This window comes from Ostrea edulis, chromosome 9 (genome assembly GCF_947568905.1).
Source record: "Ostrea edulis chromosome 9, xbOstEdul1.1, whole genome shotgun sequence".
In the NCBI taxonomy this organism is placed as follows: Eukaryota; Metazoa; Mollusca; class Bivalvia; order Ostreida; family Ostreidae; genus Ostrea; species Ostrea edulis.
This window is the reverse complement of record NC_079172.1, coordinates 18,105,979-18,125,753: the sequence shown is the minus strand read 5'-3', so window position 1 is coordinate 18,125,753 and position 19,775 is coordinate 18,105,979. Positions and strand designations below refer to the sequence as shown.

At 36.2% G+C, this 19,775-nt stretch overlaps 1 protein-coding gene across 4 annotated transcripts in view; it reads right to left on the bottom strand.

Moving 5' to 3' along the window:
• The window catches only part of LOC125657889 (protein neuralized-like), a 37,004-nt gene extending 17,229 nt beyond the window's left edge, over window positions 1-19,775 (bottom strand). For 2 of the 4 annotated variants that reach the window (XM_056148718.1, XM_048888776.2), the window contains exon 1: window positions 19,629-19,775. In XM_056148718.1, coding sequence (XP_056004693.1) covers window positions 19,629-19,659 — 31 coding nt within the window. In that variant the 5' untranslated portion in view covers window positions 19,660-19,775. Of the gene's footprint in view, window positions 1-5,569; window positions 6,240-19,628 lie in introns of those variants that run through there. The other 2 variants (XM_056148717.1, XM_048888775.2) reach the window with 1 other exon arrangement.

Sequence of the window (19,775 nt, the reverse complement as noted above, 5' to 3'; positions counted from 1 at the left end):
TTACTCTGTTGAAAATCAACAAATTCCTTTAGTCTAGTTTAAGTTTTCACAAGACTTGGGTCAATTTAACTCATTGCAAAAAGGTACAATCATGAAATCTAACAGTGCAGACTTTCTGATCTGACGGTAATATCCGTTAGACTGACAAAATGACAGACAGTATAAAGCATCTCTTTCTAACTGCTGCGGGGAGGAGGGGGGAGTAAATAGCCAACTAATGACTTCAAGACCATTACTTCAAACCACATTCTAAATAAAAATCATCAACACGTGCTGCCGAATATATATATAGAGAGAGAGAGAGGATATACTAGATGGAGACCACATCACTTCCCACCAGTACATAGTTAGTGAGAAGTGACACAATTAATATATACTATAGCATCACATGGTCTACTAAAAGTCATCATTCAGAGCATCCTTAAATTACCTTTATAAAATTCAGATCTATAAAATCCTCTAAAAAAAAACAACTTTCTATGACTTTATGCATAGCCTAATTCCAACATGATTAGGTTTCAGAAATATCAAAGAAACCTTCACCTAATTCAAAAACCTTTTACATGAATGCCTGTAAATTTAGATACATAAGATTAAATCTGAACTCTTCATATGCATGCAAAACCTAATTAGCACAGATATTGTTTCAAATCAGCAAAATGAATTGGACCAAGAAGCAGGTGCAATAGTAAAACTTATCTAGCAGCTCTCCAGGGGTGGGTAGGGGGGCTGTAAGTTAGAAGAACAGTTGTCTGCACTACTGATGGTAGGGGTCACAAAGCTGTAGAACTCACCAGCAGATGTGTAATAACAGACAATCTGATATACCTAAACAGTAAAATGTGGCTACATACTGTGTAACAATGAGAAGTAAGATAACCACAGAGAGCTGTACAAACAACAAATGACAGATTCCTAGTTTTATCACCCAATGCAATCCATCTGGAAAATGGGAATGCAATATAAAATTAAAAGGTTGTAAGTCTGGGGGAAAAAATAGAAGAAAAGATATTTAATCAACAAATGGATATATTCTTTTATTTTTATAGTAATCCTCTGCAAAACTGCCGAGCCCTGGCTACAACAGGGTTTGATGATATGATGTATTGACAAAGGCGCATTGGTTAAATTCTTCTCCTGCACTCGGGAGTAGATGTAATTGACAGAATACTTTTGTGACTGTACAAACAGCAAGAGGTCTGCTATACAACCTACATTTACTTCAGTATAAAAATATCTACAGGACATTTCCACAAAATGTTCCCTTGTGTTCCCAAGACAATATGCCAGACACTATTATCCACCATCTTCATCACCGCATTAAAACCAATACAATTAATGCATCTCTGAAAACATATGGTGTTCATTATCTGCCTAAAACAACACACTTCACTGGAGATCCTGTTTGCATGTTGCATAACCTGATCAATTTGAGCAACTTGTCAAATGCTTGCATCACAACAGGGATAAAAATAACAGATAAAAACATATAAAGAAACAACTGCAGTTTGCCAAGTGGTCCAGGGCGACAGTATGTACACTAAAGTCATTAAAAGTTCAAGCCTATTCCACATTTAGCCCATAGTATATACAGAAAGCAGTACACCATATAGGCTTTAATAGCACCAACATGCACAAAAAGGAATTTCTGTTTGGTTGCTTAACGTCGCTTTCAAGAATTTTTGACTCATATGGAGACGTCACCATTGCTGGTGTTCAAGAGCCGCAATGCTCGGCGCTTATGGTTTTGGAGCAGGAAGTGATCTTTATCGTATCACACCTGCTGTGATATAAGGCCTTGGTTTTTTGCAGTCTCATTCTAAGGACCACCCGATTAGTCGCCTCTTACCACAAGCTGAGGACCTAGTCTAACCCAGATCCTCACTGAGGTCAGGAATTTCTCTTAGTTAATAAATTTATGTGCTATATGTGCTCAGAAATATAAATAGCTCATCTTATTTTTCTTTTTCTACATTTATTACAGTATTCTTTTTTGAAAATACTCTGAGTATCCCATTCTCCTAGATACATCAGATTGAGGTAAAAAGGAGTTCTGAACAAAAGTGTATGGATTGGCAATCAAGCTGGGGGTGGGTGAGTGAGTATATAACTGTACCATCTGTCCCAACACCACTTTCTATTGATATATGTCATATCAAGGTAGCTCACTACATCAAGACATTTTATGACTCTTTTATGACATTTTATCACAAGATGGCAAGTCAAATGTTTTGTGAAATTATTTGTATTGATCGATTACTGACCCACAGATCCCGAGTTCAAATCTGCCAATGTCTTTTACATTATTTATTAAAAGAAAATTTTGAAAATCATGTTTTCTCCCTAAAAAATTGCATATTTTTTGCCGTTTTTACATATGTACTTATTATATATCATCATATTTTTCATGATTAAATCATTCCGTGTTGACCGCTGCGGTGGTCTAGAGGTAGAGCATTTGGGCTGCATGTGGGAGGTCGGGGTTCAAATCCCTGCCACGACAGCTAGACCTAAGTCGTTAAAACAGGTAGTGACAATTCCGTCGCCAAACGCTCGGCATCAGGTGTGAATGTCACTGGTCCTCGAAGATGACCTTAAAAACAGATGTCCTGTGTCACAGTAGGTGTGGCATGCTAAAGAACCTTCACTGCTCAATGGCCGTAAGCACCGAGCATAGGCCTAAATTTGAAGCCCTTCACTGATCTTGGTGACATCTCCATGGGAGTGAAATGTTCTCAAGTGGGATGTTAAACAATATACAATCAATCAATCATTCCACGCCGATTTAATAAACTCTTTCTTGGTGTAGTGAGCCATCTTAAAAGCCTATTCCTCCTGATGCAAAATGCACATATTCTCTAAAGTTGTTACAAATAGGATATAAATTTGTTACCTTAAGGAGGTACTCTACATCATCATAATGGCTGATTTCCTTTAAAAACATGAGGAAAAAATCAATATCAGCAATATTTGACTTTTCCTTTTCAATTTAAATACCTAGCCTACTAGCTCAGTAGGTTAGTACACCGATTGGTGAACTGTATGTAATTCGCAGGTTCGAGTACAGCAGGGGTTTTAATTTTGTTTTTCCAGATTACCTTCTATTAAAACTATTTTTTGACAAAATACAGTAAATTTGAAAATTTTGAACTTCGAAATATTGTTGTACACATCCTCTACTTTTCATCTATATCAAATTTCTCTGGTGTAGCATACCTCCTTAATCTAATGTCTAATTTGGGGGGTGGGGGGTGGTGGTAATTTATCCCATAATGTCTCAATACACTCTACAGCCTCAGAACATACTGAAGTACAAAGGAGAGGGGGGGGGGGGTGCACCTAGATATCCATGTTTACCCACTGGCCTAATTTACATGCACTTTCACCTTTCATAATTTCTACACCAATACTGCCATCATTAGTTGTTGTCTGGACAGTCTGCCTCAATCTGCCCTAGGGGGCAATCATAAATCATAATCTAACCTCTTAACCTACACATGACGATTTCCTACACAGTTTTCATTACTTTTTAATCAAGACTTGTGTAGCCTTCCCTGATCATGCAGTTATATTTTTACCTGACACAATAAACAATTTACATTTTGAAAATCTGCAATATGGTTCATTACTTAAGCCATTATTACATCGAATCTGTACATTTGCAGGTAAGGTCAACTATTTCTATATTAAAGTGTTTGTTACATAGATCAGGGGCACATAGGTAGGAAATCACAGTTCATGCTTAACAGACAATATACAACTGTTACAGCTGTACTCCAAAATATCTACATTAATAACAGAACCTCTTGCATTTCGGGGGAAGTTTAATACAAATGGTCGGATGAGGGCAGAGAAACAACATCGTTATTTAGATCTAATTCATGATTCAAATGATAAGAATAAAGGACTATATATCTGATAACAGCTTTGAAGAAAAACTAAAACTCCTTTTTTTATGAAATAAAAAAAGAGTCTTCATTAAAAAAGAGTCTTTAGTTAAGAAATGATGTCCAACACACACTACAGTGAAGTTTCACACTATTTGTTTTTCATTACTATTTACAGTCATTTAGAGTATGCAAGCATGAAAAGTGATGCCATTTCTAAATTTTACACAGTTAAAATGTTAATTCTGCGAACAAAAAGAGTACAGCACAGTAAAGAGTGCTTATGGAAAGATCATATGAAATTTGTCCAAGCCTGCATTTGATGTTTCCTAGAAGGAAAATAGCTACCTAGGCTATTTTATGTCAAAAATAAAAAAAAAAATGGTGGCAAAACATCATTTTTTATAATAATTCCAGTTCTACATTATTTTGATCAAGTTGAGAATAACAACTTGCATCAGTGTCCTTGCAAAAAATACACCTAAGCATGTTTACTTTGGAAGCCCTTAATTATCAAATTTGTCTAGTCTTTTGTGAACCTGTGGTATCTGTTAAAATACTGATAGTACAATTCACATGATTTACTCTGATTTATTTTAGTACAATATGTGGTATCCGTTAAAATACTGATAGTACAAGTCACATGATTTCCTCTGATTTATTTTTATAGTACATTATGTGGTACATGTATCTGTTAAAATACCAATAGTACAAGTCACATGATTTACTCTGATTTATTTTTAGAATAGTACATTACCCAATGACCTTACACATAGCCTTATCATTGTCAACTGGAATATGATAGGACTCTCGGTAACATGTGCACACTTTAACACCTATAACTTGTATATAACACTATACTGTCTTGCACCATTATTATTGTGATGTAAGAATTGTACATCTTAATTAGTATAAATTTATCCTATTTCTGGCAGTTATGTTCCGTCTATTAACAACAATCAGCTGAGAAAACATCGCAGAAATAAAGCTGTGTTTAAAAGTTATATCATTAAGGACATATCTTATTCCGTGTACACTGTACACTGTGTCAACATGCTTAATGACAAGGAGGCATGGTCATGAACACCGTGTACACTGTGTCAGCATGCTTAATGACAAGGAAGCATGGTCATGAACACCGTTACAGTAAATAGACAGTCACGTAATTCAATCCGCAGTGATCGTTCTAGTTTACTCACAAACAGGAACTGCATGCAGATTTTGCAAAGAATTAAACCGTGTACTTTTATCAATCATCCAGAACTTCAAAGAACACGTGCTAATGATCAGAGATTGTTAAATAAATGAACTGATTTCATGTTCAGTGACTGCATTAGCTTGAACACTTTTTTCTTTCTATGATTCTATAATAGTGTTGGGTTTGTGAACACTGAACATCTGCCCATCTTACATGAACATAAGTGTACTATTAACCGTAATTTATACCTGTATATACAATAGGATGAAAAAAATCTGTCCAAGAATGAAAAGAATGCCATGTGGTTATCATTTCCTAAACAACAAAGCCAGATCTTTTGCAATCAAAGCATGAATTGAAAGGCAACGCTATTTGGTTGACCTAATTCTGAAGACAAATTTGAGTAAATGGTTCAGTCTAATTTTGAACACACAAACTTAAGTAAATGTCTACTCCAAGTTAAATTCAAAGTCCTAACACCTACTGAACTGGGCCCCTCTGTAGAGCCCTCGGTGCATCCGCCCCATCCAGCCGGCCTGCTGCAACATGTGCAAATCTGTCCCATGAAAGTCCAAGTGATGCGAAGCTGATCTTTTGGCTGCAAAAAATCTCCTGGCCGTGGAATTCACATTGGTAGTGGAATTCACATTGACAGCAGTATTCACAGTGGAGGAAGAATCGAAAGATATAGTCTCCATGGTCAAAACTCCCATTTCATCTCTTGTTTATTTTTGGCGGCTTAACAGGCTACTCACAACATCTTTTTGGGTTTGGTGCAGACGATGTTTTGAAATCCATTTCTACATGAGCTTCCTCTGCAGTGCTCTTATCTTGTACAGGGCCCCTTCCAAGATGCCCACGATCAGCAGCAGTATCTCAGAGAAACAGTAATTCAAATCTCAGCTGTACATACAGATAGCAGAGAGGGGTAAAAAATGGGGGGAAATGTCAAAATAATGATTGGAGCCTGTTTGATGATGAAAGAAGGGAGTGTGCCAGTACCTTGATGTGATAAAAAGGGATTAGATGGAGGTCGGTCTACCTGATTGACACACATGAAAATACTCAAAGCAGCAAAATCTAAGTACACAAATTAAAACCATTGATGATTTGTTGATAACTTCCCACTAAGTTTATAGCCATGTTTTCATTCTAATTTACCTCTTTATTCCGGTTAATGGAAATGATATCACAGTACACTGCCAATCAGGATTCATAATATGATAATACCACCGTGCAATTAAAAATATTTACTAAAGAAATAATACATGTACGTATCCATTTTATCATTTATTTCCCATATCAATATAATCATAGACACGAGTATTGATTGCATTATGATAAATAATATTACATATAGATATCAAATCACCTAATTACAATCTTGCATGATTTGTGAATAATACTAAACTTTCTGACTGTTAAAACCCAACAAACAACACACAATTTTTCCAACATCAGACCAAAAATAAATTGGGAATTCCCAAATTGATGCAAAATTGGTTTATTTAATTGGGGGGGGGGGGGGGGGTCATCCAATCTCTAATAATCACTTTCGAATAAGTCGAGCACTCTAGCTGTAAACATGGAAGGTTGGCTAGGTATGGTTTAGTACATCCCCTGTCAACCGGTCACACCCGCGGTATAATTTAGTACATCCCCTGTTGACCGATCACACTCGCAGTATCGTTTAGTACACCCCCTGTTGACTGATCACACCCGTGGTGTCGGTTAGTACATCCCCTGTTGACTGATCACACCCGTGGTGTCGGTTAGTACATCCCCTGTTGACTGATCACACCCGTGGTGTCGGTTAGTACATCCCCTGTTGACTGGTCACACCTGTGGTGTCGGTTAGTACATCCCCTGTTGACTGGTCACACCTGTGGTGTCGGTTAGTACATCCCCTGTTGACTGGTCACACCTGTGGTATCATTTAGTATATTCTAGTATTCAGGTGTCTAGGAGTAAGCTACCCCTGTCGACCTGTCACACCTGCGGTATCATTTAGTACATCCCCTGTTGACTGGTCACACCCACAGTTGGTTTAGTATTTTAGTTTCGGTTTTTAGTTCAATACTCTGGGCTCGGTGAATATTGTATTTCACAGGTAACTAGAGCTTTGATGTAACAGAGAAAATATCATTAATGTGTTTACATCTACTATGACTTTAAAACGTGTTACAACCCGGTACGTTGATTATCGACAAATTCAAAATCTACATGTACATGTATATCATTAAGGACATATATCTTAGCAGAGACCTCTCATCCCCATGATGTCCGCGATTAAACTCTAATAATCTAATAACACGATGTCCACGATTAAACTCTAATGATCTAATAACACAATGTCCACGATTAAACTCTTATGATCTAATGACACGATATCCGCGATTAAATTCTAATGATCTAATAACACGATGTCCACGATTAAATTCTAATGATCTAATAACACAATGTCCACGATTAAACTCTAATAACCTAATAACACGATGTCAACAATTAAACTCTAATGATCTAATAACACGATGTCCACGATTAAACTCTAATGATCTAATAACACGATGTTCATGATTAAACTCTAATGATCTAATGACACGATATCCGCGATTAAACTCTAATGATCTAATGACACGATGTCCGCGATTACACCCTTATAACCTAATAATACAATGTATATTACAACAGAAGTGATCGCATGTACAAGGTTATTACAGAAGTCAGAGAGATGCCCAGATAAATTGACACCTACAAGATAAACAAACAATTGATGAGAATGGCTAATGCTGACTGAATCACTAATCTAGTGAGTCAATCCACACCTCCGCTGGCACTGATAGGCTGCCTTAGTCAGGTCTGATAAACTTACAGAGCTGGCTAACATGGTCTCTCACTGCATGGCCCTCTAAAAGCTACTGCAACATGCCTCACCCTAAAGACAGAGCTGTCACTATAACAATGGTCTCTCACTGGCCTCTAAAACCTACAGCAGCATGCCTCACCCTAAAGACAGAGCTGTCACTATAACAATGGTCTCTCACTGGCCTCTAAAACCTACAGCAGCATGCCTCACCCTAAAGACAGAGCTGTCACTATAACAATGGTCTCTCACTGGCCTCTAAAACCTACAGCAACATGCCTCACCCTAAAGACAGAGCTGTCACTATAACATGGTCTCTCACTGCATGGCCCTCTAAAAGCTACTACAACATGCCTCAATCTAAAGGTTAAATAATTCTTATACGGTGTATAAATGGTTTTGAAATTTTGACAATCAGTAAATTTATTGAATATGTGACACAGTGTGCTCCGCTTTACGATGCATACATTACGTACAATGTATGGCTTCGTACTGTAAATATTTTTAATTAATAGTTTAAAATCAATGATCATTAAAGAACCATGAAGTGGAAAATCCTTCTCTCTACAGTAAAATGAAATTCATTTATCTTAAATGAGTACTTAAATCCCAAGGAGCCATTCATTTACGTAATTAACTTGCGTGGAAAATCTCACCATCAACTTTTAAAAATGAAAAGCATGGAAGAAGAACTCATTATTTCACAACAAAGACAAGCAAGTCTGATTGATCTTCAGCAGAGAGTAAATGTAATTTCTCCTCTTAACTTTGGTTTTTGTGTTGTTTCTTGCATACTGAATAACACTAAATAAATCAAAATGTCTCCCCCTAGAAGCAGGGAGCAGATTTGCAGAGGAATCTCCGTACATGTTTTGTGACTGCAGTGTAATCTTTTATGAAAATGAAATAACAGAACCCATACTGACAAGTGATTTGAGTATCTGCCAATTTCTGTGTTCGACTTCTGCACAGCAAGATGTTGCAGCAGGCAGGAAAATTTCTCTCTTGCCCATCAGCTTTACTTAGAAAATATAATTTCGATAAATTGCAATAGCATCTGAAAGCAGAACATTCCTTCTCAGAATTGAATTCTGATGAAATAACCAATACTGTACAAGATTTCATGTATCATGCAGATAAAGCCATTTAATGCAGTGTATGTACAAAAACCGATAGTCCAATTCATCAATTATTGATGATTTCATGGTAAAGATCTACGAATTCTTAAAGAAAGCAATCTTTCATTTTTAATCAGCCTTTCAAAAGACAAGAGGCCCACAGGCGTTATCAGTGACCTGAGTACTAGTTTAAAGTATCACTACTCCCAAGGGCTATGAAATCTAGAAAAAATTCCCTGTTCTGAATATCTAAGCTAAATTCTAATATTCAGTAACAGTATAAAACAAGATGCATTCGCCCTCAAAAGTGCATACACTGATGAAAGGCTTTACTTAATATTTGTATTAATATTAAACGATAAGATTAAACCTTGGGTTGTGAAATTCACCATTTTTTTGTACATACCTTTCTGCTATTCCTAAGTATGCATTTAGATTTTAGACTGTATCAGCAAACTTAAAGAGGTCCCTCAAATAATTATAATAATTTTGGCTCCACCCTGAAACCAAACCCTTGTCCCCTAGGATCATGAAATTTACAATTTTGGTAAAGTACTACCGTACCTACTCCTTCTAAATATCCATTTAATTTCTATTTAGTATCAGTAGCACTAAAGATTTTATTTAAGTGTTTTAAACACTATATACTAAGTTTGGTCCCACCCTGGGGTCAGAAAACCAGCCATCCCATGGGGATCTGGGTTAGAATAGGTCCTCAGTACCCCCTTGCTTGTTGTTTGAGGCAACTAAATGGGGCAGTCCTTTGAATGAGACCGCAAAAACCGGGGTCCCGTGTCATTTTTTTAAATTGGTCAATTTTGGCAGTTTTTGCCCCACCCCTAAGGCCCCAGGGGTGCAGGAGTCCTGAAATTTATATTTTATGTCCCCCTTGTCCCAAAGATGCCTCATATACCAGATTTGAAAAGAATTGGAATGGCTGTTATCAAGAAGAATTTAAAAATTTCTATTGTTCACACATTTAATCACTAACCATTTTGGTCTCACCCTAATACCAAAACCCTACCCCTGGGATCATCAAATTTACAATTTTGGTAAAGGACTATCTGCTCTTTCTTAATATCCATTTACTAGTAGTTTTAATTTAACATCAATAACACTAAAAAGATGTTATTTAAGTGTTTTATACATTTAAAACACCATATACTAAGTTTGGTCCCATCCTGGAGTCAGAACCCCTACCCCAGGGATCATGAAATTTACAATTTTAGTAGAGGCCTTCCTGCTCTTCATCACTATGCATTTAGTTTTGCTTACACATTTAGCTTACACATTACATGATTATCTCCCCTTTGAAGGGGACATGGCCCTTCATTTGAACAAACTTGAAAGCCCTTCACCCAAGGATGCTTTTTGCCAAGTTTGGTTGAAATTGGCTCCAGTGGGTCTGGAGAAGAAGCTGAAAATGTGAAAAGTTTACAGATGGACAGACGGCCAACAGGTGATCAGAAAAGCTCACTTGAGCTTTCAGCTCAGGTGAGCTTAAAAAAAAAGGATTTATCTAGACAAAACAAGAGCTATGCTCAGACTGCAAAAAACTCCCATCCAATATATTTAGAAATGTCTTACTATTAGCTAATATTATTAACCTTCCCACAAGTTGCTGATGGATGAACAGAAGGACACACAGACACACTGCATGCACTTACTAATATACACACTGTCTATAGTGGTTAAATATGCGTATCAATTTTGATTATCCAAACCGTATTGGAGTTATGATACCCACTATTGGAGCTATGATACCCACTATTGGAACTATAATACCCACTATTGGAACTATAATACCCACTATTACACCTATGATACGCACTATTAGAGCTATGATACCCACTATTAGAGCTATGATACCCACTATTGGAACTATGATACCCACTATTGGAGTTATGATACCCACTATTAGAGTTATAATACCCACTATTGGAGCTATGATACCCACTATTGGAGCTATGATACCCACTATTAGAGCTATGATACCCATTATTGGAGTTATAATGCCCACTATTGGAACTATAATACCCACTATTGGAACTATAATACCCACTATTAGAGCTATGATACCCACTATTGGACCTATAATACCCACTATTGGAGTTATAATACCCACTATTGGAGTTATAATACCCACTATTAGAGTTATAATACCCACTATTGGAGTTATAATACCCACTATTAGAGTTATAATACCCACTATTGGAACTATAATACCCACTATTGGAACTATAATACCCACTATTGGAACTATAATACCCACTATTGGAGCTATAATACCCACTATTGGAGTTATAATGCCCACTATTGGAGCTATAATGCCCACTATTGGAGTTATAATACCCACTATTAGAGTTATAATACCCACTATTGGAGCTATGATACCCACTATTGGAGTTATGATACCCACTATTGGAGTTATAATACCCACTATTAGAGCTATGATACCCACTATTAGAGCTATAATACCCACTATTGGAGTTATAATGCCCACTATTGGAGCTATAATACCCACTATTGGAGCTATGATACGCACTATTAGAGCTATGATACCCACTATTGGAGCTATGATACCCACTATTAGAGCTATGATACCCACTATTAGAGTTATAATACCCACTATTGGAGCTATGATACCCACATTGGAGTTATAATACCCACTATTAGAGCTATGATACCCACTATTGGAACTATAATACCCACTATTGGAGCTATGATACCCACTATTGGAGCTATGATACCCACTATTGGAGCTATGATACCCATTATTGGAGTTATAATGCCCACTACTGGAACTATAATACCCACTATTGGAACTATAATACCCACTATTAGAGCTATGATACCCACTATTGGAGCTATAATACCCACTATTAGAGTTATAATACCCTCTATTGGAACTATAATACCCACTATTGGAGCTATAATGCCCACTATTGGAGCTATAATACCCACTATTGGAACTATAATACCCACTATTGGAGCTATAATGCCCACTATTGGAGCTATAATACCCACTATTGGAACTATAATACCCACTATTGGAGTTATAATGCCCACTATTGGAGCTATGATACCCACATTGGAGTTATAATACCCACTATTAGAGTTATAATACCCACTATTGGAACTATAATACCCACTATTGGAGTTATGATACCCACTATTGGAGTTATAATACCCACTATTGGAGTTATAATACCCACTATTGGAGCTATGATACCCACTATTAGAGCTATGATACCCACTATTACACCTATGATACGCACTATTAGAGCTATGATACCCACATTGGAGTTATAATACCCACTATTAGAGTTATAATACCCACTATTGGAACTATAATACCCACTATTGGAGTTATGATACCCACTATTGGAGTTATAATACCCACTATTAGAGTTATAATACCCACTATTGGAGCTATGATACCCACATTGGAGTTATAATACCCACTATTAGAGTTATAATACCCACTATTGGAACTATAATACCCACTATTGGAGTTATGATACCCACTATTGGAGCTATAATACCCACTATTGGAGTTATAATGCCCACTATTGGAGCTATGATACCCACTATTAGAGCTATGATACCCACTATTGGAGTTATAATACCCACTATTAGAGTTATAATACCCTCTATTGGAGTTATAATACCCACTATTGGAGTTATAATGCCCACTATTGGAGCTATGATACCCACTATTAGAGCTATGATACCCACTATTGGAGTTATGATACCCACTATTAGAGCTATGATACCCACTATTGGAGTTATAATACCCACTATTGGAGCTATGATACCCACTATTGGAGCTATGATACCCACTATTGGAGTTATAATGCCCACTATTGGAGCTATAATACCCACTATTGGAGTTATAATGCCCACTATTGGAGCTATAATACCCACTATTGGAGTTATAATGCCCACTATTGGAGCTATGATACCCACTATTAGAGCTATGATACCCACTATTGGAGTTATAATACCCACTATTAGAGTTATAATACCCTCTATTGGAGTTATAATACCCACTATTGGAGTTATAATGCCCACTATTGGAGCTATGATACCCACTATTAGAGCTATGATACCCACTATTGGAGTTATGATACCCACTATTAGAGCTATGATACCCACTATTGGAGTTATAATACCCACTATTGGAGCTATGATACCCACTATTAGAGCTATGATACCCACTATTGGAACTATGATACCCACTATTGGAGTTATAATGCCCACTATTGGAGCTATAATACCCACTATTAGAGTTATGATACCCACTATTGGAGTTATAATACCCTCTATTAGAGTTATAATACCCTCTATTGGAGTTATAATGCCCACTATTGGAGCTATAATACCCACTATTAGAGTTATAATACCCACTATTAGAGTTATGATACCCACTATTGGAGCTATGATACCCACTATTGGAACTATGATACCCACTATTGGAGTTATAATACCCACTATTGGAGTTATAATACCCACTATTGGAGTTATGATACCCACTATTGGAGCTATGATACCCACTATTGGAGCTATGATACCCACTATTGGAGCTACAATACCCACTATTGGAGCTATAATACCCACTATTAGAGTTATAATACCCTCTATTGGAGCTATAATACCCACTATTAGAGCTATGATACCCACTATTAGAGTTATAATACCCTCTATTGGAGCTATAATACCCACTATTAGAGCTATGATACCCACTATTAGAGTTATAATACCCACTATTGGAGCTATGATACCCACTATTAGAGTTATAATACCCACTATTGGAGTTACAATACCCTCTATTGGAGCTATAATACCCACTATTGGAACTATAATACCCACTATTGGAACTATAATACCCACTATTGGAGCTATAATACCCACTATTGGAGTTATAATGCCCACTATTGGAGCTATGATACCCACTATTGGAGTTATGATACCCACTATTGGAGCTATAATACCCACTATTGGAGCTATAATGCCCACTATTGGAGCTATAATACCCACTATTAGAGCTATGATACCCACTATTGGAGTTATGATACCCACTATTAGAGCTATGATACCCACTATTGGAGTTATAATACCCACTATTGGAGTTATGATACCCACTATTAGAGCTATGATACCCACTATTGGAGTTATAATACCCACTATTGGAGCTATGATACCCACTATTGGAGCTATAATACCCACTATTAGAGCTATAATACCCACTATTAGAGTTATAATACCCACTATTAGAGCTATGATACCCACTATTGGAGTTATAATACCCACTATTGGAGCTATGATACCCACTATTGGAGTTATAATGCCCACTATTGGAGCTATAATACCCACTATTAGAGTTATAATACCCACTATTAGAGTTATGATACCCACTATTGGAGCTATGATACCCACTATTGGAGCTATGATACCCACTATTGGAGTTATAATACCCACTATTGGAACTATAATACCCACTATTGGAGTTATGATACCCACTATTGGAGCTATAATACCCACTATTAGAGCTATAATACCCACGTATGATGTACCTCAAACAAATAAGCTTCTTCCTCTAATCACTGGAAACACGTATAAAGTTGTTTTTATCATAGCCCAATAAGTTCTGATTTTATCTGATGCACAAGGTCCTGATCCATGTGCAGACTACAGCCCAGTAAGTTTGACTTTGATCTTCGACCTTGAAAAAACATAGGATACCTCCTCTAATGATTGGAAACATGTGAACGAAGTCTTTGATGATGCTTTAGCTTTTATCTGATCTAGAGCCATGCACTGCACCATACCATAATATGACTTGTCTATGATGGGCATAAAAAATAAAAAGTTATCAAACAATCTTATTCCGTAATATAACGAAAATCAATCTTAAATTCTACATATATATATCATTTCCACAGGATCTCCAACTGTTATCAATATGACAGAGACCATTAAGAAAAAACATAATTCAAGCTTAAAACTGAATATTAATTACATATTAAATGTAAATTACTCTAAAAGGAATCTACTTAGTACATGTTAAACATATATTTATTGTGAAAGGTTTAAGATTTCAGTAATCCCTGATGATGATTTAGAATTACATTTACGACTGAAACATTGGGGTCAAATTCTAGTGTTACACTGGGTTCATCAAACCCTTCATTAACGGAAAACAGGAACAAAATAAGTTAATATAACATAATCAATGCTGGCCTGTAAAAAAGGTCACATAACCTCACACTGAATTGTCATTGACAAAAAACAAACAATCACAGTTTCTATAAAATGTTGTGAATATATTCTTTTGTCATAATTACTATCAGTGCTAAATCTAAAGCAAACTAGCATGGTGCTGGGCCATGCCATTTTTGGCTGGGCCATGCCCTAGCTTTTTAATTGCACCCAAATGCCCTTTTTTCTCTATGAATTTTTTTTAAATATTTGTTAAAATAAACAATTGTTCTTTATTTCACAAGGTTGATTGAAAAATGAAAAGTTTAAAATAAAGGCAGCAGATATTAACTTTTAAAGAGACTAAATGATTATTTTATCAATACCATAGTATGATACAATGAAAGTGCCCCGAAATTGTCTTGCCGCGACAAAAAGTGCCCTTTTGAACATATATGTGTGCCCTCTCTAGATCCTAGATTTAACACTAATAATGAAAACAACGAATGACTATCTACTTAAGTCAGCGCTCACTGAAGATGAAGCTTAGACAAAAATAGAATACTTCTAGTTATTTACTATGCATGTATATATTTCAATGAGAACTTTGATCACATGTTTTTCTTAACTCCTCGATATTCTCTGAGGAAATAATATGTTGATGGTGCTACTGTTAGGGCAAGCACATGCAGGCACAAATACACGAGAGGATCCAGAATTTTCTCCCAAGGGAGTTGGTTCCACTAACCCCATGCAATTTTTGTCCAGGGGGGTGGGGGTGGGGGGTCCAATCTACATTTCATACTTCGTATTTTACAACTGGAAGTGCATCAAAATAAACAGGGTTGGTCCCCCTCTATATGTGCACCTAACACAGTCTCTACATATGGAATACAGCTGTTTAATTGAAAGAAAAGAAAAAAATTTGTAGAGTAAGGAAGATTGCATATAGAATCTCAATTTACAGTGTGCGAAATTAACGGTGATAGACAATGTCTATAGAAAATCTCATTGGTCTATATCGATTAAAACGACAATAGACCAACTTGTCTACAGCAAACCTGACCAAGTCGTATCAAGTCTATGTTATGATGATTTGTTTCTGCCCATCCCTTATAATGAAATGTTCCACAATCTAATGATAAATCATTCAATCAAAGTGTTCCATTTTAAAAAAGAATCTTTCACTCATATGTAGATGCCACCATTGCTGGTGAAGACTTCAAGTGGAGCAAAATTAAGGACAGTTAGGCCTATGCTAGCATATCTTTATCGTGATACACCTGATGCGATATGGGGCCTTGGATTTCATGGTCTAATCCGAAGGACCACCCCATTTAGTCACTCCTTGCAACAAGCAAAGGGTACTGAGGACCTATTCTAACCCGGATCCCTGGGGGGGGGGGGGATTACTGAGGACCTATTCTACCCAGGATCCGTACAGGACCTCTTCTGTATGGAGATGGGGAGACCATCGAGCGCAAACTTTCCAAACCTTTAACTGTTCTTTCAGAATGCTAAAAACAGCTGATGAATCAATGTTTGTAATATTTGCAAGGTTTTCCACAGTATATCTTGCATCTTCAGCAATTAGTTTTCATGTGCAAATTTTAGTGTTTTTATTTGGTCTATAGGGATTTGGTGAAATAAAATGGTTAGTTTCACAGTTAGTGGTGATATCCCAATCTGATTAAAATATTAAAATAAGATTTACCACACTAGTGATCTACGTGAGCGGATCATAGGATCTAATTTTGGTGATATCCTTGAATTTTATGTAATAATCCTCTAGCAGAATTGACATATTTTTAAAGAGTAAATTAGAACAATATCAATTTGTACAGAACCTTAATCTAAATAAAACACTGATTAACTCAGCATTGGAATCTTGTATATAAATGTTGATTCAAGTTTGCTACATGTTTGACACATACACACATCCCCCACCCCCACCCCCACCCCCGGTTTTTTTATCAGTAACTGTACACATTGAGATTATGATTAATCACATGATCAAACTGATTATGATCATTTGATGCCAAGCTTACAGATGAAATCTTTTTCATAAATGCATGTCAAGTACAATTTTCTGTCATAGGAAGTTAAAAGTACCATGGTGATTTTTCACGTTATGTGTGCATACCATCCTAAACTAAGCTTAACACAATGTAGCTGCAATAATGTAGCCCTCTCTGATTTTTTTTTGGGGGGGGGGGGGGGGGGGGGGGGGGAGAGGGTTACCCTAACCCTATCACGAAAACGCCAGAATAAGAAAATTGGATAGGGCTACATTATTGCAGTTAAACGCAATGGGCCTATTTTCCATTCCTCCTTGTTCCTAAAATCAAGCGATGTGCATGTTAGCTTTTTGATGTTTTTAGTTTTCATCAAAAATCAGGTCTAATAGGGAAATTAGTCTAGTCTGCCTTCCCACAATTCCATTAACGCTCTCTACATTCTGTTTGCACAGTCACAAAATGTGTCAAAAGTATAACAAAGCAGTTTTTTATTCAATAATTTGATTAAAACATGCATGGATGTTATCAATTCCAATAAATTGTATTACCAATAAGAAAAGACAAAGTCCCAGTGACAGTGGATATACCGCTGAATTTCTGACACAAGGTACAGACCACACCGTTTTCGGTATCAATTAAACTCATGAATTCAGATGGTCATGCCGCCTGAAATTTGCATTTTCTATTTAGTTGAGATTTCTGATATTCTTTACATTGCCTTTTCTTTTATCGTCTTCTCTCTGAGTGTTTCCTTCATTGAAATATTTGAGAGAGATGGTTGTGAACCCACCATTTTCTCACAAACATGAATATAAAGGTAAGTCACACATTGGATAATTTATCTATTTGGAACTATACTTACTGATATAATAAGCTACAGTATAATCTACAAGAAAGGGGCTTTCACAAAATTCAATTATAAAAATTCCATAAAGGAAACAAAAATATGGAATTGTATTAAGTTTCACTTGTCCAAACTAGTTATTCACTTGCCCGGGCAATCGGACAACTGTTAATGTCGATCCCTACATGTGTTGTATATAAATTACTAATAAAATTTATTGGATACAAACAAAAACTGGATACATTGTAATTAAAGACAGCAAAGCTCTGGAACTTAGAAAGAGTTTATAATCATTAAAATGAAATTAATTTCCATTAAAGCAAGACAGGACTGAGTCCTAAACCTAATTTCTTTAATATTTGCTTTGCATTTTGATATTTCCTTAGACAGCAAATTTCCAGAGGAGGGGTCCAAAATGGTTCAAACCCAACTGCTCACATGCTTCAAACTATGGCACAAAAATTTGAAGATATCACACTGTCAGTTAGAATTGGAAGAATTTAGTTACACAGAAGAAGAGACAAGCTGTAGAAAAGTATCTGACGAAATATTGCAAAACAAATGAAAACATTTTGTGATACATACTTCTTGGAGTGCATAGAATCACCGAAATTACCAAAAAAAAATGACTGAAACTACCTCAGTATATACGTCATCTAGTCACACATCAAATTGCATGAAGATCGACGATGATTTAAAGGAGTTGTGGCCATAAAACCATCTATTGTGAAGCGTAAATCTGAGTTATTTCCCTTTACAAAACTCTTTACATTTGAAGGTGGTTAGTGCACTGCCTTACAGTAAGAGGATGTTGAATTTCAATTGAATGATTGTTGTTGCAATATTTTAATTTGCTTCACCTCATGTTCAATATCTTACTATGTAATGAAATCAAAATATAATTATATAAAGTTTGGCTTTCTTTTCATTTCAAAAATATTCCTTTGGCCCCCCTCTTTCATTCACAAAATGTGTTGCTTTTTTAAATAATTAAGAGTTCATCTTATCAAAACAATATGCTTCACATAGATGACTCAATGATCATTTCACAATGGGTACATGTAGTATACATTTATGCTTCACATTAATCACAATAGTCGTTTTATGACCACAACTCCTTTGAATTGTTATTAGTCTTTGTGAAATTTGACGTGTGACTAGATGACATATAAATGAACACATGCTGAGGTGATTTTGGTCATTTCTTTGGTCATTTCGGTGATTAGCGGTCATTTCGGTGATTCTTCTTGTTTTAATAACTACATGTCTGTAAGACTAAGTAATCTCTATGAAAGCATCAAGATTTTTCCATATTAAATAAATGAAGTTAAACATCGTTCGGCTGACAGCTGTAATTTACAATGTAGGTTATAGATGTGTCATAGCAAAAAATACAGGTCTGCAGTTACAGGACACGCCTGCACTTCAATGAAAATATATTGAAGTCCGAGTGCTGCCTAAAGAATTTTCGACTTTCATTAAAAAAAAAATCACCATACCTTTTCCGTGCCCCGAGCTCTGGTTACCCATGTCTTTCTTGTTGTTAAATCTTTCGTGAACACATGATTATTATTTCAACATTTATCCGAATTTAAACCGGAAGTTGTTCCATTACTGCTTACATCATTAAATATTATATCTAGATA